Raw genomic sequence first — 25,575 nt, forward strand, 5'->3', positions numbered from 1 at the left:
AGAAGTAATTTAGAGATTCAATTTGGTAATGAAGATTTCCTCTTAGTCCTTTAAAGGTTCGAATAGGTGATAAGAAGTTCATTAGAGGTTGGAATAGGTAATGAGAAGCTCTATTAAGGTTCGCATTGATATGGAGGAGATACAAAAGGGTTCAATAGAGGTCAGAATATATAATAAGGAATTTTTTAGAGGTTCGAGGAATTATATAGAGGTTCGAGAAATTATATAGAGGTTCGAATGTATAACGACTAGCTCTATTGAGGTTTAGATAAGTGATGAGAAGGGTCAAAAAGTTGAAAAAGTGCTATTTAGAGGTTCGAAATGGTAATGAGAAGTTCTCTAGAGGTCCGAGTAGGTGATGAAAAGTTCTTTAGAGGTTCAAATTGGTAATGCTGAGCTCTTTTTTAAGTTTAAATAGATAACGAGTAGACCCAAAAAGGTGTGAAATAAGTTGTGAAGATGTTTTAGATGTCGGAATAAGAAGGAATCAAAAGGAAGACCTTGAATAGATTCTCTCGTGAGTTTGATATATGCATTACAAATTTTATTCAAAACTAAATTATAAAAATAAAAATAAAAACAATAACAAATTTAAAATAAAAAAACAACTAAATTATTATTATTACTTATATATATTTTCTTAAAACAATATATTTATTTACAATTCTAGGAGATTTTTTTTCGAAAAATTAGTTTTTCTTATTTTTTATAAAGTTAATATAACATTTTTTTTTTTTTTTTTTGAAGGCAAACAATGATACCAAAAATATAAATGCCTGTACTTTTTATTTGAAAAAAAAAACAATAAAAAACATTTAAAAAAATATTTTTTTTAAAAAAATTATAGTTTTAATTAGGCTTCCATTATTTCATAATTTTTTTTATAAATTATTATTTTATAAATTATTATTTTTTTTTATAAATTTACAATAATTATTATTTTTTACAAATATTATTTAATTTTTATTTTGTTAAATAAAAAAATAAAATAACAATAATTATAATTATTATAATAGTAATAGTTAGTTATGCTAATACCGGAGCAGTCTTCCTTGCTTGCGGTGGCGCTGATGGCAGCAGCAGCAGCGACGCTACACTTGTATATCGATTAGCTTGCCATCGTTACCAATATCGGTGAGCAGAGTTTCCGATAGTTCTTTGCGTGCTTTTTGCACCACCCAAAACATCAAGGCTATGCCGCAGACAACCTGTAATTGGACGTAGACAACAACAATAACAACAACAATGGAATTAGTTAAGGAAAATCGAAATCAAAAATTTATAGCTAAAATTTGAAATATCAATGGTTTTCTAGTTAAGTAATTGAATAATTGATTATGACAACAAAAATTAAAGCATACTTTACGGCGTAGACATATAAAAGAAACAAAAAAAGGTAAAGGTTATGAAAATCATTAACAGGTACACTGAGAACAAAAATGTAATAGGGTTGAAGAAGAGAATAATTAGACCAGTATTTAAGTTCCATAGACGACGGGATAGGTGATAAAGAGGTCTTAAGAGGCTCGAGCAGGTAATGAGGACCTCTTTTGAGGTCTGGATATGTAAAGAGTAGCTTTATTGAGTTGTAGATGTGTGATGAGAAGGTCCCAATAAGTTATGATGAATCCTTTAGAGGTGAGAATATGTAATGAGGAAGTCAATATATTGTTTATGAGTTCGATATAGGTCGTTAGAGGTTCGATGGAGCTCTATTGAGGTTCGGATATGTAAGGAGCAGGTCCCAATAAGTTATGAAGACCCCTTTAGAGTTCCGATTATATAATGAGGTGGTTCAAAAAGGTGTATAAGTGGGTCGGAACAAGTGATGAAGAGGTCAATAGAGGTTCGAATATGTAGAAGGAACTCTATTTAGGTCCAGTTTTGTGGTGAAAAGGTCAAAATAAGTCCTTCAAAGGTTTGAATAGGTAGGACCAAAAAAGTGTATAAGAGTTTCAAAAGGTGCAAATAGGTTATGCATAGTCCTTCAAAGGTTTGAATAGGTAATGAGAAATTCATTAGAGGTTAGAATGAGTACTTATGAGCTCCATTGAGGTTCGCATAGGGATAAGTTTTTCGGAGTTCGAATATATAATTGGTAATGTGAAGCGTCAAAAAGGTGAAAAGTGCAATTTAGAGGTTCGAATAGGTGATGAGAAGTTAATTAGAGGTTAGATGGTTACTGTGAAGCGTCAAAAAGTTGAAAAAGTGCAATTTAGATGTTCGAATAGGTGATGAGAAGTTAATTAGAGGTTAGAATGGTTACTGTGGAGCTCTATAGAGGTTCGCATTGGTAAGGAGGAGGTCCAAAAAGGTTCTTTAGAGGTCGGAATAAGATATGGTCAGTTTTTCGGAGACAGGAATATTTGAAAGAGAGTTATTTAGATGCTCGAATATATAACGAGAGGTTCTATTGAGGTTTGAATAGGTAATATGTAATGAGAAGCCCTCAATAAGTTATGAGGACTATTTTAGAAGACCAAATATGTAATGAGGAGGCCCAAAAAGGTATATACGATTTCCATAGAGGTGTGAATAGGTAATAAGGAGTTATTTATAGGTCCGAATAGTAATGCGGAGATCTACTCAGGTCCAAACATGTAATAAGGAAGCCCAAGAAGATGTATAAAAGTTACATGGAGGTGCGACTCGGTAACGAAGAGTTTGAATGGGCGATGAGAAGTCGATTAGAGATGGGAAAAGGTAAATAAAGAGCTCTATTTATGTCCGAATGAGTGAGTAGGAAATCCAAAGGCTACAATAAAGTTTCATATAGGTAATGGAGTGGTCTTCAGAGGTTCGCATAGACAATGATGACATTAATTGGGTTACGGATTTGTGATGAGAAGTTCTCAATACTTCTTTAGAGGTTCGCATATGTAATGAGATGATCAAAAAAGGTGTATAAGAGTTTCAAAGCGTTGGGAATAGGCAATAAGAAGTTCTTTAGAGGTTCGAATGATTGATAAGAAACTCATTAGAGGTTAGAATAGGTAATGAGCAGCTCTTTTTAGGTCGGAATTTGTACGGAGAGGTCCAAAAAGAAGCACAGGAGTTCCATAGCGGTCGGAATAAGAGATGACAACTTAGTTGAGAGGACAGTAGATATTATCAACTATTACATGTAGATTTTCACCGCACAAATTATTCTATGGGAGATCCACTCAGAAAAATTTGTATTGATTTTAATTCTGTGTACTCTAATGTAGATTTTAGCAAGAATGTTGAATTTATAAAATCTAATATAATTGTATTTTTAAATGAGTAGTGCAACTTAATAATAAACTGGCTGTTGGAGTAGATTCTGTAGCTGGTTTTCTATTCCCTTCTCACATTCCACCATGATGCGGATTATGGTGTGTACGTGATCCCTACGAAAGGGGAGGTCGCCCCCTCGGTCGGCAGGGGTGGGAAAGTGAGGCGTGGGAACGTTAAAAAAAAATAGGTGATGGGGAGTTATTAAGAGGTTTAAATATGGAAAGAGTGCCACAGATGCTCGAATATGTAATGAGCAGTTATTTAGATGTTTGAATAGCTTATGATTAGTTCATTAGAGGTTAGAATAGGCAATGAGGAGCTCTACTGAGGTCCAAAAGGGCGTAATCGAGTTCTATAGAGGTCATAATAGGATATGGTAAGCTTTCGGAGCCCGGTGATGAGGACTTATTTAGAAGGTTTGAATAAATTATTATGATTTGCACAATTTGTGCCAAATTGGATATTCAATTCCTTTGGTATTGGATTTAAGTTTTAGTAAAATTTTTACCATTTTGTGTGGACCGATGGGTCTCATCTTCGGACATGATCTAGGTATGGTAAAAATATTACGATCTGCAAAGTTCGGATAAAATCGGACATCGCATTCGCTTGGTATTAAATTAACAAAATTTCAAAAATTTTGACCCATTGTGGGGGAGGTACCAGAAGCAGTGGATCGATAGGTTCCATTTTCAAACATGAAGTAGGTTTGGTAAAAGTATTACGATCTGCAAAGTTTGGGTCAAATCGGACATTGCATTCGCTTGGTATTAAATTAACAAAATCTCAAAAATGTTGGCCCATTGTAGGGGAGGTACCAAAAGGAGTGGACCAATGGGACCCATTTTCGAACATGATCTAGGTTTGGTAAAAGTATTACGATCTGCAAAGTTTGTTTCAATTCGGATATTGCATTCGCTTGGTATTAAATTAAGAAATTTTCAAAAAAAATTTACCCATTGTGGGGGAGGTACCAGAAGCAGTGAATCGATTGGTTCCATTTTCGGACATGAACTAGCTTTGGTGAAAGTGTTACGATTTGCAATATTAGGATCACATCGGACATTCCATTCGTTTGATATTGGATTTATAAAAATTTTAAATGTTGACCCTTTTGTGGGGGAGCTACCAAAAGGAGTGGACCAATGGGTCCCATCTTTGGCCTTGATATAGGTTTGGTAAATATAATAGGTTGTGCAAAGTTTGGTTCAAATCGGATAGTCCACTCGTATATAAATCAAAGGGTATATGCTATCCACATTAGTCATAAGGCTGAGGGTATAAAAAAGTTTATAAAAAAACGGAGAATACTTTTAGGCGCTTTTAACAAACTGAACACTATGGCAGAGAATTTGAGCATTTAAACAACAGAATGACATCAATATCGAATTTGAAACAATTTTAAAACAGGTAATGCATGTTTTTTGTATTAAATTATTGTTTTGGGAATGGGGGAGGAGGCGGAGGAGCAGAAGAATGAAGATTAAAACTGGATTGGATTGGCGTTATACAAAAAGGGAATAAAAAATTAAAAAAAAAAAAACAGGTGGACTGTTTTTTTTGGCAATTGAATGGGAGTGATGAGTTATTTCAATATTTTTATTTTTCTCTTTTCAGATTCATATTTAGATAAAAATCTGTTTGAGGGGTGGAGACGATATTTTCTTCATATCTATATCTTAATAGATTTAAATTGTCAATAACAACAACAAATTAATTGTCAATTATTGTAGAACAAATTGGTTGTATTTTTTTTAATAACATGGTGGCATGCACGACCATGCATGTTGACTATTATATTATTAACATATGTATTAATTTACTGTTACGTCCATCCGTCTGTCCGTTGTGACACCTTATCACCTTTTGGTTTGTGTTATGGTTTTTGTTGTTGTTGTTTCGTTTTTTGTTTTTGTAATAGCTTACCTCAACACCAAAACTAATGTAACCGGTGATTGCCGTCCCATGATTATTCAAGACTTCATGCATTGACCGTAGGGTTGAACCCAAATAAACGTTAATTAATTGAGCTGGCAATAGACCGAGAAATGTGGCGGTATGATAAACTTTGGGGTTAATGGTGCTAACCTGCAAAATGAAAACCAAAAAAAAAAAAATAGGGAAAACAATTAGCCATATGGATAACAAACAAAACGTGCATAAACATGCACGCACATACACAATTAAAGGATATTATTTACATAATGATAATAATATGAGATATTTGATATTTGTAAAAGGGAGAATGGTAAGGTTAGAGGTGGGGAGATTGGGGAGGGTGGGTATTTTAAGAGTTGCTTAGGTACATAAGAGTTTCATAGAGGTGCGTACAGGTAATAAGGAGTTCTTTAGAGTTTCGAATTGGTGATGAGAAGTCTATTAGAGGTGCGAATAGATATTGAAGAGGTCGTTAGGTGTTCGAATAGGTAATGATGAGCTCTATTGAGGTCCGGATATGCAATGAGGAGGTTCCAATAAGTTATGAGGACTCCTTTAGAGTTCCAAAAGTGTGATGGGGAGGTTCAAAAAGTTTTATAAGAGTTTCATAGCAGTGCGAAGGAGTTATTTAAATGGTTCGAATGGATGATGATAAGTCCGTAAGAGGTTCGAAAAGGTAATGAGGAGCTCTATTGGGGTTCAGATATGTGATGAGAAGGTCCACAAAACCTACGAATAGGCGATGTAAGTTCATAAGAGGTTGGGATAGGTAATGATGAGGAGCTAAATTTAGTAGGAGGTCCAAAAATGGTAAAACACAAGCTCCATAGAGGTTGCAATAAATTATGGTATGTTTTTCTGAGCACAGTATAGGTGATGAAGAGTTCTACTGAGGTTGGAGAATAGGTCAGGGGGAGGTTCTGCAGAGGTCGGAATAGGTCATTAGGAGTAATGAGGTGATTTTGAGGTCCGAAAATGCAATGATGAGACCCAATAGGGCGTATAAGAGTTTCATAGAGGTGCACATAGGTAACACGCAGTTCTTTAGAGGTTCGAATGGGTAATGAGAAATTCATTAGAGGATAGAATAGGTAATGAGAACCTTGTTTTAAGTCGGAATTTGTACGAAGGGGGTACAAAAAGATGCAATAGAGTTCCATAATGGTCGGAATAGGAAATGGTTAGTTCCTCAGAGGTCGGAATAGGTGATTTGGAGTAATGAGAAGATTTTTTGAGGTCCGAAAATGTAACGATGAAACCCAAAAAGGCGTATAAGAGTTTCATAGAGGTGCGTATAGGTAATACAGAATTCTTTAGAGGTTCGAATGGGTAATGAGAAATTCATTAGAGGTTAGAATAGGCAATGAGAAACTTATTTGAAGTCGGAAACTGTACGAAGATGCATTAGAGTTCCATAGTGGTCGAAATAAGAGACGGTTAGTTGCTCAGAGGACGGAATAGTTGATTAGGTGTAATGAGAAGATAATTTAAGGTCCGAAAATGTAATAAGGAAGCAAAACAACTGCATAATAGTTTCAAAGAGGTGCGTATATGGAAGATGAGAGGTTCGAATGGAAGATGAGAAATTCATTAGAGGTTAGAATAGGTAATGCGAAGCTTATTTTATGTCGGAATTTGTACGAAGGAGTTGCAAAAAGATGCAATAGAGTTCCATTGCGGTCGGAATAAGATATGATTAGTTAGTTGAGAGGACAAAATAGGTGATAGGGACTTATTAAGAGGTTTGAATATATAATGACGGAGCTCTAATGAGGCTTGAGTAGATGATGAGGAGGGTCAAGAGTTAAAAAAATAGTGCCCCATATAAGGGTACCCCCAATTTTCAGTAATTTGGAGGGTTTTGAAAGAAATTTTCGAACGATTTTTTTTTCAAAATAATCTTGTTCTTTTTTGTCTCTGACCATGTCTGGAAATGTTTGTGCTTTTTTTATTTCAATATTTTTATTGTCTGCCCACATTTGTTTTTATTTTTTTATATTTGGGGCATCCAAAAAAACAATTAAAATTTTTTATTGTTTATGGTATATATACATATATGTATATACATATATCTTTAGAGAATGCCAACGAAAAACATCTGCCTATACACACACACATACCAATGACATTTTCATGTCTGGACGCGAATTTTTACTGCGTGATGATCATAACGATGTTGATGGCGATTTTGTGACCGTCTGTGGCCGAAAAAGACAAAAATGAGCCACAACAAATCAAAACAAAAATTCCGATACAAAGACCTCACAATGCACCATAAGTAGGGACACCTGAACGCAAGAATTGAAAAACAAATAGTTCAATGGGAATCGGAAATTTTATGTTGGGTTGTAGACCCCTATTAATAATTTTGGGTGGGAACATTGAATGATCATTTTTGGTTAGAAGGTCTGGTAAACAATAAGATGCCAAAAAAATCAATGTACAGCCAATTCGGTTAAAAAAATGATGAGGAGCTAAATTTAGTAGGAGGTCCAAAAATGGTAAAACACAAGCTCCATAGAGGTTGCAATAAATTATGGTATGTTTTTCTGAGCACAGTATAGGTGATGAAGAGTTCTACTGAGGTTGGAGAATAGGTCAGGGGGAGGTTCTGCAGAGGTCGGAATAGGTCATTAGGAGTAATGAGGTGATTTTGAGGTCCGAAAATGCAATGATGAGACCCAATAGGGCGTATAAGAGTTTCATAGAGGTGCACATAGGTAACACGCAGTTCTTTAGAGGTTCGAATGGGTAATGAGAAATTCATTAGAGGATAGAATAGGTAATGAGAACCTTGTTTTAAGTCGGAATTTGTACGAAGGGGGTACAAAAAGATGCAATAGAGTTCCATAATGGTCGGAATAGGAAATGGTTAGTTCCTCAGAGGTCGGAATAGGTGATTTGGAGTAATGAGAAGATTTTTTGAGGTCCGAAAATGTAACGATGAAACCCAAAAAGGCGTATAAGAGTTTCATAGAGGTGCGTATAGGTAATACAGAATTCTTTAGAGGTTCGAATGGGTAATGAGAAATTCATTAGAGGTTAGAATAGGCAATGAGAAACTTATTTGAAGTCGGAAACTGTACGAAGATGCATTAGAGTTCCATAGTGGTCGAAATAAGAGACGGTTAGTTGCTCAGAGGACGGAATAGTTGATTAGGTGTAATGAGAAGATAATTTAAGGTCCGAAAATGTAATAAGGAAGCAAAACAACTGCATAATAGTTTCAAAGAGGTGCGTATATGGAAGATGAGAGGTTCGAATGGAAGATGAGAAATTCATTAGAGGTTAGAATAGGTAATGCGAAGCTTATTTTATGTCGGAATTTGTACGAAGGAGTTGCAAAAAGATGCAATAGAGTTCCATTGCGGTCGGAATAAGATATGATTAGTTAGTTGAGAGGACAAAATAGGTGATAGGGACTTATTAAGAGGTTTGAATATATAATGACGGAGCTCTAATGAGGCTTGAGTAGATGATGAGGAGGGTCAAGAGTTAAAAAAATAGTGCCCCATATAAGGGTACCCCCAATTTTCAGTAATTTGGAGGGTTTTGAAAGAAATTTTCGAACGATTTTTTTTTCAAAATAATCTTGTTCTTTTTTGTCTCTGACCATGTCTGGAAATGTTTGTGCTTTTTTTATTTCAATATTTTTATTGTCTGCCCACATTTGTTTTTATTTTTTTATATTTGGGGCATCCAAAAAAACAATTAAAATTTTTTATTGTTTATGGTATATATACATATATGTATATACATATATCTTTAGAGAATGCCAACGAAAAACATCTGCCTATACACACACACACATACCAATGACATTTTCATGTCTGGACGCGAATTTTTACTGCGTGATGATCATAACGATGTTGATGGCGATTTTGTGACCGTCTGTGGCCGAAAAAGACAAAAATGAGCCACAACAAATCAAAACAAAAATTCCGATACAAAGACCTCACAATGCACCATAAGTAGGGACACCTGAACGCAAGAATTGAAAAGCAAATAGTTCAATGGGAATCGGAAAGTTTATGTTGGGTTGTAGACCCCTATTAATAATTTTGGGTGGGAACATTGAATGATCATTTTTGATCATTTTTGGTAAGAAGGTCTGGTAAACAATAAGATGCCAAAAAAATCAATGTACAGCCAATTCGGTTAAAAAAATCGCCCAAAATCCACAAAATATCGAAATTTCGGAGGTACTAACCTAAAAAGTAGATCAATATTGATCGTTTTTGGTAAGAAGGTCTGCTAAACAATAAGAACCCAAAAAACCAAAGTACAGCCAATTCGGTTAGAAAATGTGCCCAAACTCACCAAAATATCGAAATTTCGAGGATTCCGTTATATGGGAGCTACTCTAAAAAGTATACCAATATTTATAATTTTTGGTACGAAGTTTTGCTACCCAATGAGAAACCAAAATACCAAATTCCAGCCACTTCGTTTGGGAAATGTGCCCAAACTTCCCAAAATATCGAAATTTTGAAGGTTCCGTTATACGGGAGATACCCCTAAAATTAGACCAATACTGATAATTTTTGGTAGGAAGAGGAAATTTCAGCAACTTCGGTTAGAAAATGTGCCCAAACTCACCAAAATATCAAAATTCCGGTGGTTCCGTTATATGGGGACTACCCTTAAAATTAGACCAATATTGATAATTTTTGGTAGGAAGATTTCGTACCCACTGAGAACCCAAAATACCAAATTTCCAGCCATTCCGATTGGTAAATGTGGCCAAAATCCCCAAAATATCAACATTTCGAAGATTCCGTAATATTCCGTTCATAATTTTTGGTAGGAAGATTTCGTACCCACTGAGAACCCAAATACCAAAGTCCAGCCATTTCGATGAGAAAATGTGGCCAAATTCCCCAAAATATGGAAATTCCGGAGGTACCATTATATGGGGGCTACTCTAAAAAGTAGACCAATATTGATCATTTTTGGTTGGAAGTTATGCTACCCAATGAGAACCCGAAATACCAAGTTACAGCCATTTCGGTGGAAAAATGTGCCTAAAATTCAAAAAATATCGAAATTTTGGAGATCCCGATGTATGGAAGCTACCCTGAAAAGTACACCAATATTGATATTTTTTGGTGCAGAGGGTTTGCTACCAAATGAGAAGCCACAATACTAAATTAAAGCCAATTCTATTGGAAAATGTGCACAAAATTACGAAAAAGAACCAAAAATTCGAGAGAGTTGTATGAGAGCTACCCTGAAAAGTGGAACCATATTGATCATGTTTGGTAAAAAGATTTGCTACTCAATAAGAACCCCCCAAATTACAGTCAATTCGATTGGACAAAAATCCACAAATCGGAGGTACCTTTATATGTTAACTCTATCACAACGTGGACCGATATATTCCAATTACAATACCAAAGGTAATGTTTCGTTGTGGCATATGATATTTTATAGGATTGACTTTGATACTGAATATTCTATATCAATGATTTTTGAGGCCAGCAGTGGCAAAGGTCTCAAAGCAAAGGTCTTATATGCCAGGTAATCTTTAGTAGTGGTCACTGAGGCCGTTACAGGAAAGTTTCCTGAGGCCAGTTACACTAAGCAGTGCACCTTGGGGCCATGTAATCTATAGCAGTAGCCTTTGAAGACAACTAATCTATAATAGTGGCCGCTGATATCAGTTAATCTTTAGCATTAACATCTAAGGCCTTTATGACCTCTGAGACCAGTCACTCTATGTCAGTGGTATTTTAAGTCAGCTAGTCCATATCAAAGACCTCTGAGGCCATGTAATCATTAGTAGTTGGTTTATAGGTATTCATAAGACCCGCATCTGACAAATCCCGTTCGCATGCTCCCTTTGGGAATAATTTGTGCGAAAAAGAGCAAAAAACGGCTATTTGCCTGAATACCATTTTGGTATCTCAAAAAAAAAGGTAAATAAATCGTCACCTATTTGGCAAGCCTAGAATTTTTTTAAATCTACCCATAAGAAAAATCGAAATAACCAAAAAGGCCTACAAAATCTTTAAAAAGAACCAAATATTTTCTAGAGAAAATACTTAAAATCGACAATTTTAATTATATGGCCTTGGGGGCGTATAACTAATATTAATTATGGGTAAATTTGGTAAAAATAGCATAACTCCTACAAATATTAGAGTATTTTGATAATCTGTGTGGCAACTGAAAGATAAGAAAGCATTTAATCACATTGCTTTTACGTAAAATAACAAGTAATATATTTGTCGTAAAGATTTTTGAAGAAACTTTTGAAAAATATTTTTTTTATAAAAATGAAATCAAAATGTAATTTTGTTTATAAATCTATGCCTATGTTGGCTGTCTTAAAAATATTTTTCAATAAATTCACGACTACTATTTGGCTAGCCTAGAAAAATATTTTTAAGAAATCAAAGAAATCTATAGCAGTGACATCTGAGTCCAATCACTCTGTAGCAGAAACTCCATGCGGATAATTAAAGACCTCCTCTTAGGTTAGCCACTTTATAGAAGTGCCAGCTGCTCCATGTCAGAGGTCTCTGATGTCAGTTAAAGCGTCAGTCGTGTCCTTCCAGATCACTATATGAGGCCCCTTACTAGCCTCTGAGGACGAAAAACGGGCCTGGACTCGTATGCTACAGCAATAGATGAGCTGTTAGGCTCTTTTAAACCTCTTTTTGGGGCTTCTCATCGCCTATTCGGACACATTCTGACTTCTTTGAGCTTTTTGTGCCTCCTTATTACTATTCGGACCTTAAAAAAGAGTTTTCCATTATCTGTACTAAACTCTTAAGCATTCTACAGCTATAGATGAACTGTTGAATTTGTTTACAGCTCTTTTTGGGACTCCTCATAGCCTAGTCGGATCCCAAAAAATCCACATTACATGTTTGATACTCTAAAGAACTTCCTGCCACAAACATTCTGATCTCTTTGAACTTTTTGAGCCTCATCATAACTATTCGGACCTTAAAAGAAAGCTTTCCATTACCTGTACGAAACTCTTAGGAATTCCAGGTGTCATATTTCGACACGCAAACGAAGTTATTTGAACCTAATCGAACAACTGGGGAATTTTGCATATAACATAGAAAATGTTCCGCTTGATTAGAAGAGATATCAGTATATAAATGAATTATCAGCATTAAATATTAAAAAAAAATAACTGCCACTCAGAAAAATGTGATTTGGAATTTGAAATTCAAAATGTAATCGATATTCGATTTGATGCGTTAAGAGAAATCTGTGATTTTTTTTTTTGCTAACAGGTTGCTAGATTTTTTTTTCAAGGTGAACTGCATATTTATTTTATCACCTTTTAAATTCGAAAACAGAGCGAATAATTGAAAACGTTTTATTTTTTTGTTGACGTGAATAAAGCTGTGTAAATATTGTTTTAAATACTTAGTGGGTTGGTGGTACGGGTGGTCAGGTTGAATACGTTTTCGAAGGGAGGAAGTTGCAGGTAAAAAGTTTTGGGAAATTTCAGTCAATGTTGTTATGCGTCAAATATGTTAGGTAAATATTTACGGGTATGTGTGTGGTCTCAATAGCAGTGGCCTACGAGGCCAGCTACTCCATAGCAGAGACCTCTGAAGCCAACTAATCTTTAGTTGTTATTGTAGTAGCCATATTGCTTTTACAGAATGGACTGAGATGACAGACGTTGGCCAAGTAAATTTGATCTCTGAGGACATGTGGAGTTTGAGGATAGCTTTCCCATAGCACAGGACTCTGAGAACATTTACTCCATCTATACATAGCAGGGGCATCTATACATAGCAGAGACCTCTATTTTTTTAGGAATGATCTCAAAGGCCAGCTACTTTAATCGTCAAGTAAAATTTTATTATCTCTCTGCAGCAGATGGATCATGCTTGGATGGTAACTAGTCCCAACGCTGTTGACGGACGAAATATAAACATTGAGAATCTTCTTCATATAAACATTTCAGAATCTTCAGAATGAACTGAAATGCTCAAAACCTCCAGGAAAAGATCAAAATGGGAAGGAGACGGATGAGAAGTCAGGGTATGTCTGACATCTCGCGGGATGATGAATGCAAGACCCCCACCATGTCTCTGTCTCGCCGAATGATGTTGTAATTCCCGGAGGAGGATAAGGAACAACTGCTGGATTGGAAGGAGTGCTTGTCAAAAAATACAATGAATTCGTCTTGATGAATGGCTAGACGGAGTGCTAGCCGTAGAATTGGAAGAGAAACCAGCATGAACACTGAAAAGTACCCTGAGTCCAGTTAATTTTTTTAGTAGTGGCATGTTAAGGTCTTTATAGACAGACCTTTGAGGCCAGCTACTCTATAGCAGGGCTCTTTTGAGGGCAAATAATATTAAATAGTGACGTCTAAGGTTTTTATCTACTCAATAGCAGCGGTCTCTGAGGTCATCTACACCTTATCAATGGCATCAGAGATCTTTAGAGGCCATCAGAGATCTTTAGAGGACTGATATCTGTGGTCAGCTACTCTGTAGCAGTGGTATCCTCCATAGCAATGATGTCTCAGACCAGCTACCCTAGATTCAGTGATCTCTATGGCCATATACTCGAGAACAGTTGCGTCTGATGTCATCTGATTTGTAGCAGTGTCCTCTAAGGTCATCTGAGGACCGATCATCTACTCTATCAGTCGCCTCTAAAGCCAGTTAGTCTATAAAGAGGGGCTCTGAGGTCAGCTACTCCAGATTCAGTTGTCTTGAAGGTAATCTTCTTTAAAACAATTGCATCTGATGCCATTTAATCTATAACAGTGGCTTTTGATGCGAGCTTCTCTAGATTCAGTGGCATATTAGGACCCGATCTCTGAGTTAATTTTGCTCTATAGTAGTGGATTCTAAGGTCAACTACTTTATAGCAGTGGCGATTTAGGCTATAATAATTGCCTCTGGGATCTTTAAAGACTGATCTCTGATGTCACCTACACAATAGCAGTGGTCTCTGAGCTCAGATACACCATAGCACCGGTCTCTGATGCTAGCAACTCTATAGCGGTTACGTGAGTCTACCTACTCTAGGTTCAGAGTGGCCTCTGAGATCAGCTAGATTCAGTGGCCTCTATCCTTGTCAACCCTTTGCTGTATGTGGTCTTTCAATTTAAGTTTCCTGTCTAGGATTACTCCCAGATATTTAACTTTATTTGATATGGTCAGCAATTTGATTTGGAAGATAGTATCTTCCACTGACCTATTTTTGTCTTTCTGGTACAGAAGACATATTTCCGTTTTGTCCGGATTTAAGTTTAAGCCTCTCGGTTTAGCCCAATTGTAGGCGATGTATAGCACCGTTTAAGCTGTTTAGCTGCATAATAAGCTGGAATTATTTCCCCTAAGAAGTATTCTAACGTCATCTGCACAGCAGACTGGTTCAAATCCTTCATCGTTTAAGTTCCTTAAGAGTCCATTTATGTTGGTTACCCACAAGAGCGGTGACAATATCCCTACCTGTGGTTTTCCCTGATAAAAATTTTCCGAAAGATCTATGAGCGTCGACGGTGAATATCGCCGTCAAATGCAACATAAGCTATACTCGACATAGTCAGATGCATCGAGGAGCATAGACTATGTTGACTAGGCCATGCTGTGAGATGCCCCAGCACAAAAAGGCATATAAAAGCGAGTCACGCAGAAGTGGAAGGCCGTGAATTAGATGGAAAGATCAAGTGGAAGAAAAAATTTCGGAACATGGCATTTCAAATTGGAATAAATCCTCCTTTAAAGCTCGGCATATGGAACAAATGTTCTGTCGCAAGCCAGCTAAGCAAGTATTAAAACGTCATCTGCATAGCAGACTGGTTCAAATCCTTTACCGGTAAGGTCCCTTAGAGTCCATTTATGGTGGTTACACACAGGAGGGGTGACAAAATCCCTCCCTGTGGTGTTACCTGACCTACTTTGTCTCTGATTGTTATGTCCTGTACAGGACTATAGCTAATCCATCTATTCCTTAGCATATAATTAACCCAGTCTATGATTGCCCTGTCAACTTGAAAGGTACCAGAGGATTAGATAAAGCGGCTAGATGTGGTGATAAATATAGCGCTTTTTAAGGCGTCTAACACCATTGATTTGACAATCATAGGTTCCTCCGATCTTTCTGCACTGTCTGACATGAGATCGTCCATTGTCAATGTGTTCGACAATGTGTTCGGTTTGGGTGTGGATTTTAGAAGATAAACTTATTGAAACGTCGTTCACGTTGTCTACCTGTTCGCAAAACAACTTCCAGGAGTTGAGTTCGGAGCTTATAGTCATTTTATTGTATTCTTTCCGTTGTTGAAGGAAGGAAGTTGTCCCCAGAATACCAGCGATTTTTTTCCAGCGAACTCTGTTGTAAAGCCGTCGTACCTCTTTTCCGAATCTCGCCTGTTATCAAGAATATTTCAAAGGCAGATTTCATTTCTCGAAGAGGACTACTAAGGGCAGAACAACTTCCAGGAGTTGCATTTGGTAGTTCTTGTCATTTTATTGTATTCTTTATCGTGGAAGTTGTCCCCAGAATACCGGGGATTTTTTCCGGCTTGCCCTGTTGTAAGGCCTTCGGACCTTTTTTCCTTTATTCCGAATCTCCCCTGTCATCCAGCGTTATTCAAAGGCAGATTTTTCCTTTCGCGCAGAGGACAATTTTCCTCGAAAGACTTTACAATTATTTCCGTTAATTCGTTGACGTTACTGTCTATGTCATTCGTGTCTGGGCATTCATAATTCGGTTGCTCTAATCTCTCTCCTTGACTAGTGGCTAGAAGACGAATACTTACACCAAATATTGCATTTTGTATGCCAAACGGTATGGGCGTTAATCGTGTAAATAGCACCACACGAAATGCTCTCGGTCCAGATATGACACGCAATATCGCCCGTCCAGTCTCATTTTTTATTAATCTGTAATGAAAAAAAAAAAACGAAAAAAATTTTAATAATGATAATTAGATAATTAGAAAAACAATCGATCTTCCTGCTTATTAGAAGTCTCTCGCCTTCCCCATACCCTCTCACTTTTTATCTCCTCTTCCCCTCTAGAAAAAAAGTAGTCCATAAAAAGGTATTTAAGCGATAACAAACCCAGTCAGTCCGCTTATCTATGGGCTACTCAATAATAATAAACAAATATTTGTTCGATTTTTTTGGAGTTGTTGTTATTGGTTTGTCACAAGACCCCCAACAACAAATACGACAGTGAGAGTGGATTATTTGTTGTTCGGTTAATTAACACGATAAATTATTAAAAAGAAGAGGAAGAAAATCAATTAAATCACATTATTTTTGTTATTGTTTTTATGAAACAATAGGACCGAATGTGCCCGATCTTGAAGCTTCCATAAAGAAATAAAATTTATTTATTTTTTTATCAGGATTATAAATTAATTCGAGTAAGAAATCAATTCTTACTACCTCAGAGTCGATGACGGAAGTTAAAATCGAAAAAAGAAGCGTGTAGGGGGAGATTTTCTTCGGAGCAACTTTATCTATTGTCAGAAGTCTCCACGGCCAGTAGTGGCCTTGGAGACTGCTCTAGAATAGTGACCCTAGTTTTTGAAGATTTTTTTGTATAGAAAAAATTTTCCTCCGATGTTGAGAAAGTTAAAAAAAATAAATTTTTGTATTTTCGAATCAATATTTTTTTTTTGTGAAAAGAAAAAAAATTCAAAAAAAAACTGCAGCAACAACTAGAATAATTTAATTCAATTGACTTGAATTATTTATTCTTCTCTACACAATTAAAGTCAAATTGGGAATTGACTTAGAGAATGGATGTGTAGATGTGAGTGTGCTGGAAATAATTGAACAATTGTTGAAAGAGGTGGGGGAGATCTTCAGGTCTGTTGATAGACGAAGACAAAAACGCGATGCTCAACTACTGCGTCAATTCTTTCAATTTCACAAAAAGAGAAATTCTAAATTCAATTTTTTTTTTGTTTTGGTTTGCATATTTCTGTTCAAGTTTGTCCAATTGATGGTGAGAGGCGAGGGAGGAGGTAGGCCAAGGAAAAACAATAAACAATTCGAAATAAACAAAAAAAAAAAAAAAATAAATAAATGCAAATAAATTGCATCTGTTTATTTATCTGAATTCAAATCGAAATCGATGATTGAGAAAAATGCTTTTAATGTTTCGAATCGAAAACAAAGAATATCAATATTGGAATATCAATATGAGGCTATGTCTAAAGGGGGACCAATATTGATTACATAGTGCAGAAATTAGCGAATATTTGGGGTTACCATTTTATGAGTGCTATGCCTAATTAATGGCCAATATATGTCAATTTCGAACCCAATATTTTAGTTTTGCATCTCAATTATTTTCTTCAGGCCGATATATTTAATTATTGTCATAATTCACTTCGCTATGCCAAATTTCGTACAAATCGAAGGATATACAGGGACTCTGGTGCATTATTTACCTAAAATCGGAAGAAAAAATATATGGGAGCTATATCTTAATCTGAACCGATTTTATCGAAACTTGGCACACATCATTTTACACCTAATTCAGTATTTAGGGACTTTGGTGCACCATTTACCTTAAATCGGACGAAACTATATATGGGAACTATATCTACATCTGAACCGATTTTCTCGAAACTTGGCACACATCATTCTGGACCTAATACAGTACTCTGTGCCAAATTTCGTGCAAATCGAAAGATATATAGGGACTTTAGTGCCCCATTTACCTTAAATCGGACGAAAATATATATGGGAGCTATATCTAAATCTGAACCGATTTTCGCGGAATTTAACACACATCGTTCTAGGCTTAATTCAGTACGCGGTGCCAAATTTCGTGCAAATCGAAGGATATATAGGGACTTTGGTGCATTATTTACCTAAAATTGGACGAAAATATATATGGGAGCTATATTTAAATCTGAACCGATTTTTCCCAATTTCAATAGGGTTCGTCCTTGGGTCAAATAAGTGAACTGTGCCAAATTTCATCCAAATCGGATCACAAATGCGACCTGTACTTTGTTGACAAAAATACATGGACGGACAGACGGACATGCATAAATCGACTTAAAAAGTGATTCTATACATATTTTCAAAAGGAACCATGTGTCTATCTCGTTTCCTTTTGCCTGTTACAAACATATGCACAAAGACATAATACCCTGTATCACAGTGTGGTGAAGGGTATAAAAGGCGGGTCATATGTGGACTACCCCTAATAGATTTTGAGAGGGCGATTTGTTACTATATACGACTACAAAATACCAAATTTCAGCGAATTCGATTTAAAAACGCGATCAAGAACCCCAAAATGCCGAAAATTGGGGGTACCCTTATATGGGGGCTATCCGAAAAAATTAACCTATATTTTTAATTTTCAGTGGAGAAATTTGCTACCCAATAAGAACCCAATGTACCAAATTTCAGCGAAATTGGTTGAAAAATGCACTCAAGAACTCCAAAAATATTCAAAATTGGGTGGTACCCTTATATGGGGGCTACCTGAAAAAATTGAGCTATATTTTTAATTTTTTGTGGAGAGAGAAATTACAGCCACTTCGGGCGAAAAATACGACCAAAACCCCCAAAATACCGGACATTTGGGGGTACCGTTATATGAGTACTACCAGAAAAAGTGGACCCATATTTAAACTTTTTAGTGGAGAAATTTGTTACCCAATAAGAACCCAATGTACCAAATTTCAGCGAATTCGAATTAAAAACGCGCTCACGAACCCCAAAATACCGAAAATTGGAGGGTACCATTATATGGGAATCACCCGAACAAATTGACCTATATTTTGAATTTTTAGTGTAGAGATTTACTACCCAATAATAACTCAAAGTACTAAATTACAGCCACTTCGGGCGAAAAATACAACTAAAACCCCCAAAATACCGAACATTTGGGGGTATCGTTATAGGGGGACTACCAGAAAAAGTGGACCTATATTTTTAATTTTCAGTGGGGAAATTTGGTACCCAATAAGAAACCAATTTACCAAATTTCAGCGAATTCGATTTAAAAACGCGCTCACGAACCCCAAAATACCGAAAATTGGGGGGGGGGGTACCCTTAAATGGGAGCCATGCCTAAACGTGGACTGATATAGCCCATCTTCGAACAGGCAGACAAAAGACAGCTTTATGCAAAATGTTGGCGATCGGACGTCATAGAATTTTACGTTGATCAAGAATATACATACTTTCGTCTGAAATTAAATAATTTAGAGTATCTGCGGGTAACAAACCTCTGTACCAAAAATGATTAAAATTTGACATTTTTTAGGGTAACCTCCATATAACCGTACCTCCTAAATTTCGATATTTTTTAATTTTTTTTACGTTTTTCAACCAAATCGACTGTAATTTAATAATTTGGAGTGTCTGTGGCTAGCAATTACTCGTACCAAAAATTATCAAAATTGGTCCATTTTTCTGGGGTAGCACGTTTTTCAACCAAATTGGCTGTAATTTGATAAATTGGAGTCTCTATGGGTAAAAAATCTCTGTACTACAAATTACAAAAATTTATCCATTTTTTGGGGCCACCTCCATATAACCTTACCTCCCGAATTTCGATATTTTGGAATTTTCGCCACGTTTTTCAACCAAAATGACTGTAATTTAATAATTTGAAGTATCTGCGGGTAACAAATATCCGTAGCAAAAGTAATTAAAATTGGTCTATTTTTTTAGGGTAGCCTACATATAACCGTACCTCCTAAATTTCGATGTTTTGGAATTTTTGGCATCTTTTTCAACCAAATTAGCTGTAATTCTATATTTTGGATTCTCTTTGGGTAACAAATTCCCGTCCAAAAATCAAATCTCTCCAAAAATCCTCAAAATTGGTCCATTTTTTAGGGTAGCCTTCATATAACTGAATCTCCAAATTTTCGATATTTTGGAATTTTTGGCATCATTTTCAACCAAATTGGCTGTAATTTTATTATTTGGAGTCTCTGTGGATAACAAATCTCCGTACCAAAAATTATTAAAATTGGTCCATTTTATTGGGCCTCCATATAACTGAATCTCCGAAATGTCGATATTTTGGTGATTTTGGGCACGTTTTCCAACCAAATTGTCTGTAATTTAATAATTTGGAGTCTCTTTGGATAGCAAATTTCCATACCAAAATATATAGCCTTCATATAAAGGTTACCTCAATTTTTGTAATGTTTAGATTTTGCCCGCGAATTTTCATATTTTTTTTATTTCTCAATTTTACTGTTAGAATAATTCTGTGTTCTGTGATAAGAACAACAACAACAATAAAATTATTATATAATAAAAAATTACATTTCTTATTATTAATGTTTCGAAATATCGCACTGATTTCAATGAAATATTCAAGCTTGACACAATAAAGCACTTATTGAGTAATTTTTCATTATTTTTTTTCAAAGTTGAAGAAGAAGAAGCAGAAAAACATGTAGTGAAAATAATTTTTCGAGATAAGTTACTTGCAAGTGTATTTCATATTTCTGTCTATGTGTGTGTGTGTGTTTAAATGATGAAAACAATTTATTTGAATTACAAGGTCAAGTTCAATGAGGGGGCAGAGGAGGGGAAGATGTGATTTCGGCGAATGGTTGAAGTAAAAATTGCTGTTGAAGAAAATATTTGAAAACCAGTAAGAAAAGTTCAAATGTCGGATGGGGCCGACTATATGATACCCTTCATCACTTTTTAACTTTTTTGTTGATTTTTAACTTTTTTCATTTTTTATTCTATTTTCCCCATTTTTTCAACTTTATTTTATTTTTTTCGCATTTTTTATTTTTTGTTTTTTTTTTAAATGTTGAATTTTATCCAAAATAAGTTTGCCTTAATTTGTTGGTCTCCCCCAGTGAAAGTTTTACAAAAAAAGGCCAACAATAATAACAAATGCCCTACATTGGCTATACAAACAAACAAATAATCCATCCATTCATACATTCTGTGGTTCGTCGTTAGTTCTCCCACCTGCTGAAATTGTATGCAAGTGAAATGGGCATTTAAAAAATAGTTTCAAAAAGTAGAAAAAAATAAGAAACGAAATAATTTCTTTCGATTTTTTGATGGCTTCACGATGTGAACACATACCCAAACAAGCTAACAAAAAGAAAACAAGAAAAAACGTGACCAAAATAATTTTACAATATCCATCAACCGAACGACCTCCTCTACGAGAGGTGTCTTTTTTCTGTGTTCCCACAAGAAACCATAAAAAAGTCTCCAAGAAAACCAGCCAACAACAAACAATTTTGAATGGAAAATGTCTCCACTTTTTTTTAATTTTGATTCTTATCAAATGAGCCAGGCTGTCGGCGTCGAAAAATTTCTTCTTCTATAGCTATGTAGGTCATTGTACAATTAGGAAGTCTACACGAGAGTGGGTGGGGGATTTAAAAAAATATACTTTTTAAAGAACACTTTGCCACTCAATTCTTTCAATTTTGCCCCCCCCCCCCACATTCCACTCCGCCGGTAGGGGGGAATGGAAATTGTCTATTACAAAATTCAACAATTATTGAAATTTTTTTTTATTCCCTTGTCGTTCTTGTCCAATCATGTGTAGTCAGACAGACAATCAGTCAGCCAATTAGTTTGCCAATTAGTCTAATTCTGTCTGGAGGAGGACGAGGTCAGGTCTTCTTAGTTAAGGTTTGCATGCCATTGCTTACAAATCGGTTATAGGCCTAACCTTTCTTTGTATTCTTTCATAATTCAAGGGCAAACGGAAAATACATTTCGAAATTATTCGAATAGTTGTTGACTATAAATCAGTAGTGCGACGATATTTTTTAAAAAATATTTTTGGAGGGTCTATAGGGGTTGGATTTTATAAAATAATATTTTTTTAGGAACTGTAGAAGTGGGGTTTTATTAAAGAATATTTTTTTGAGTTTCTGTAGAGGTGGGGTTTTATTAAAAACATATTTTTGTATGCTTCACATAGATCCCCAATTTTTTACTTGAGGGTCCACATTGGTCCCTAACATATTTTAGAGTCCCTAACATATATCTCTAATATTTTTTAAAGACTCCACATTTATGGAGGGTCTATATATAGGTCCCTAATATTTTTCGAAGAGTCCACATAGTTCCCAAAAAATTTTTAGAGTTCTTATGGGTCTCTAATATTTGTTTCAGGGTTCGCATAGGTTCCTAATATTTTTTGAGAGTCCACAAATATTTTTTGAGACTCCACATAGGTCTGGAATATTTTTCGGAGGGTCTACACAATTTCCTAATATTTTTTTGAGGCTCTACATAGGTCCTTAATATATTGTTGAGGGTCCACAGAGGTCAATAAATTTTTTTAGGGTTCACGTAGGTCCCTAATATTTTTTTGAAGGTCCACATAGGTCCCTAATATTTTTGAGAGGGTTTATATAGGTCCCTAATATTTTTTCGAAGGGTCCACATAGTTACCAATTTATTTATTTTGGTCCTCATAGGTCTCTACTAATTGTTTGAGAGTCGAAATAGGCTCCTAATATTTTTCAGAGTCCCTCCCATAAATTTTTTTTAAGGGTTCACATAGGTTCCCAATATTTTTTGACGGTCCACATAGGTCACTTAATTTTTTTGAGGGTCCACATAGATCCCTAATATTTTTTAAAGGGTCCACATAGGTTTTTAATATTTTTTGAGGTTCCACATAGGCCCTAATATTTTTTTTAGGGTCCACATAGGACCTTAATATTTGTTTGAGGGTCCACATAGGTCCACAAAGGTCACTTAATTTTTTTCGAGGGTCCACATAGGTCCTGTATATTGTTTGAGGGTCCACATAGGTTCCTAATATTTTTCAGGGTTCACATAGGTTACTAATTTTTTTTAGGTGCCACATAGGTCCCTATTTTCTAATTTTTCCTAATTTTTTAGGGCCAACAAATATTGTCCGGGGAGTCTACATAAGTTCCTAATATTTTTTGAGGCTCCACATAGGTCTGTAACGTTTTTGGGAGACACCTAATATTTTTTTGAGGGTCCACAGAAAAAAAATCCCCACACCTCAGCTTCTATTTTAGGCAACATTTTGAATCCCCTATCTCTCTGTATTGAAATAAATATTTTTTAAGGTCCCTAATTTTTTTTTCGGGAGGTCTACATAAGTTCCTAATATTTTTTTGAGGTTCCACATAGGTCTCTAAAATTTTTTGGAGGCTCCTAAAATTTTTTTCCGCAAAATTTGGAATCCTTTTTCTCACTATGTATTGAAACAGAATATTGAATTCAATTTTTTTCTTTTAAATTTTAATATTTAATTTTTTTCTCGTTTTCAGATACTTACTTTTGCACCGGCAATCGATGCTTTAGACTCCTTAAGGTTAAATGGGCAATGGCAATGCCCATATTTGCACCCAATATCACAGTTAGGAAGCCCCGTATCAAACCGAATAAGTAACCGGCCGTGATCATCAGCACAAAATACCCAACAACAATGGGAAAACTAACAACAACAAAGAGCAGCATAAAAACGGCAAATATGATCCATGGATTCTGCGTTTCGATCCAGAAGAGTAGTCGCTTCGCATAGTCACGCGTCAGATAGGCCACAAACATAAGAGCCAGGAGTATTGAGAGCGGCACCAAATAGCTGAGATACCAATTGCGGGATATAAAGGCATTTGCCCGGTAACATATCGAGGAGCGTGTGGTTTTACTATTCGAACGAAGTGTGGAATTGGAACGGCGATTTTTTGCACTTAACGGTGGTGGCGGTGTTGTTGAGATGGAGGTGGATGCTGCTGTTGCTGCTGAGGTACCATTAATATCTGCCGTAATCAAAAAGGAATCATGTTCATCACAGGCCTCATCATTGGCACATAACGAGGAGGATGAGTGATGTGTGGCCATCATGATGCCGCCGCCACCGCCACTGCCCTCTAAGGCCGTTGTATTGGCCGTGATCCGAACACTGCCATATTCACTATCACTATCGGTGAGACTGGTATTAATGCGTCCATTAAAACTGTCCTGCTTAATGATGGTGGACTTGGGTTTCAACGTCATTGACGTCGTCATGCCATTGTAGCTGTTACTTTTTGGCATAAGAAGACTGGTGGCAGGCGCTGCCGATATTGCGCTGGACTCAAATCTGGTCAATGGCTTATCATCATCGTCCACATCATCACCTTCATCGTAATCTAGGGTTAGATCCATCGGTTCTGTTTTACTATAACTTAAATGGTATTCATGATGTGATCTCCGGCTGCTGTCCCCTCCTGTTCCTGGGAAATGAAAATATGTTGCGGAACCTGCCAGATTGTTGTTGTTGTGTTGATATTGGTTGCTGTGGGTACCACGACTATATTGAGATTTATATTGATTCTCTTCAAATGAAGACACCCGACTTAGGGTTAAGGTACCGGAAACGCTCATTGTTGGTTATATTGTGTCGTATTTTTTTTCACTATGATGTTGAGATGTTGAGGGCGGGGGATGGTTTTAGAGATTATAGCAGGATTTTGTTATGGATTTCACAATGGGAAAATATTGAAATAGATAGAGAGCAGTTTTGATTCGGGCTTCTAATCCGCCGGATTTTACATGTTTGTTTCCTATTGAGCAAATTTTTGAGGTTCTAAAAAAAAGAAGAAGAAAAATATTAATTAAATTATTAAAAAAAAATAATAGAAGAAAATTCATATTAATTAAATATATAAAAATTTTTAAGGTCCCTCTTAAAAATATAAGAATTTATTTGGACCCTCAAAAAAAATTATGGACCTATGTGGAACCTCAAAAAATATTAGGGATCTATGTGGACCCTCAAAAAAAATATTACGGATCTATGTGAAACTTCAAAAAATATGTATAAGGGATCTATGTGGACTCTAAAAAGATATTCCATTATAAAACCAGGCTATATAGACCATCAAAAATTATTAGGGACCAATGTGGACCCTATGAAAATATTATATTTTGATAGGGATCTATGTGGACCTGTGTGGTTAGAGATATATGCTACCCAATAGAGCCCTCAATACCATATAACAGCCTTTTTGATTGAAAACCGTACTCAAAATATCGAAATTTCGGATGTTAGGTTATATGGGAACTATCCGGAAAAATGGACAAATACCGATAATTTTTGATAGGGAGATTTGCTACCCAATAAGAACCCAAAATATTAAATTACAGGCAATTCGATTGGAAAACATGTGCAAAATTCCCAAAATATGGAAATTCGGGAGGATGGGTTATATGCGGACTACAAGCAAAGAATGTTGATTTGTTAAACAATGCGAACCCATAAAATCAAAATATAGCCTATTAAATTGAAAATCCTGTCCAAAATTTCCAAAATATCGAAATTTGGGATGTTCGGTTATATGGAGACTACCTTGAAAGTAAACCAATTGTAATAATTTTCGGTAGAGAGATTTTCTACCCATTGAGAGAACCAGAGATGGCCTGTCAGAAACAG

At 35.8% G+C, this 25,575-nt stretch overlaps 1 protein-coding gene across 1 annotated transcript; it reads right to left on the bottom strand.

The window, feature by feature from the left end:
- Positions 1 to 1,091: 1,091 nt before the first annotated feature.
- On the bottom strand, positions 1,092 to 24,527 carry LOC133321833 (uncharacterized). The gene is made up of 4 exons (XM_061530904.1): positions 23,437 to 24,527; positions 15,953 to 16,076; positions 5,185 to 5,346; positions 1,092 to 1,208 (listed from the first exon to the last, which is right to left on the bottom strand). The coding sequence occupies exons 1-4, from the start codon at positions 24,525 to 24,527 to the stop codon at positions 1,092 to 1,094; spliced, it is 1,494 nt and encodes a 497-aa protein (XP_061386888.1).
- Positions 24,528 to 25,575: the final 1,048 nt, after the last annotated feature.

This window comes from Musca vetustissima, unplaced genomic scaffold, assembly GCF_032173495.1.
Source record: "Musca vetustissima isolate MV318-11 ecotype Yass unplaced genomic scaffold, APGP_CSIRO_Mvet_v1 utg23152, whole genome shotgun sequence".
Lineage (NCBI taxonomy): Eukaryota > Metazoa > Arthropoda > Insecta > Diptera > Muscidae > Musca > Musca vetustissima.

Bases quoted from the DNA above. Each gene is read 5' to 3' on its own strand.
- LOC133321833 (XM_061530904.1), bottom strand. From the start codon at position 24,527: ATGAGCGTTTCCGGTACCTTAACCCTAAGTCGGGTGTCTTCATTTGAA. The intron at 16,077-23,436 runs GTAAGTATCTGA...TTTTCATTACAG, and splicing joins CATCGATTGCCGGTGCAAAA to ATTAATAAAAAATGAGACTG. The intron at 1,209-5,184 runs GTAAGCTATTAC...GTCCAATTACAG, and splicing joins ACATTAGTTTTGGTGTTGAG to GTTGTCTGCGGCATAGCCTT.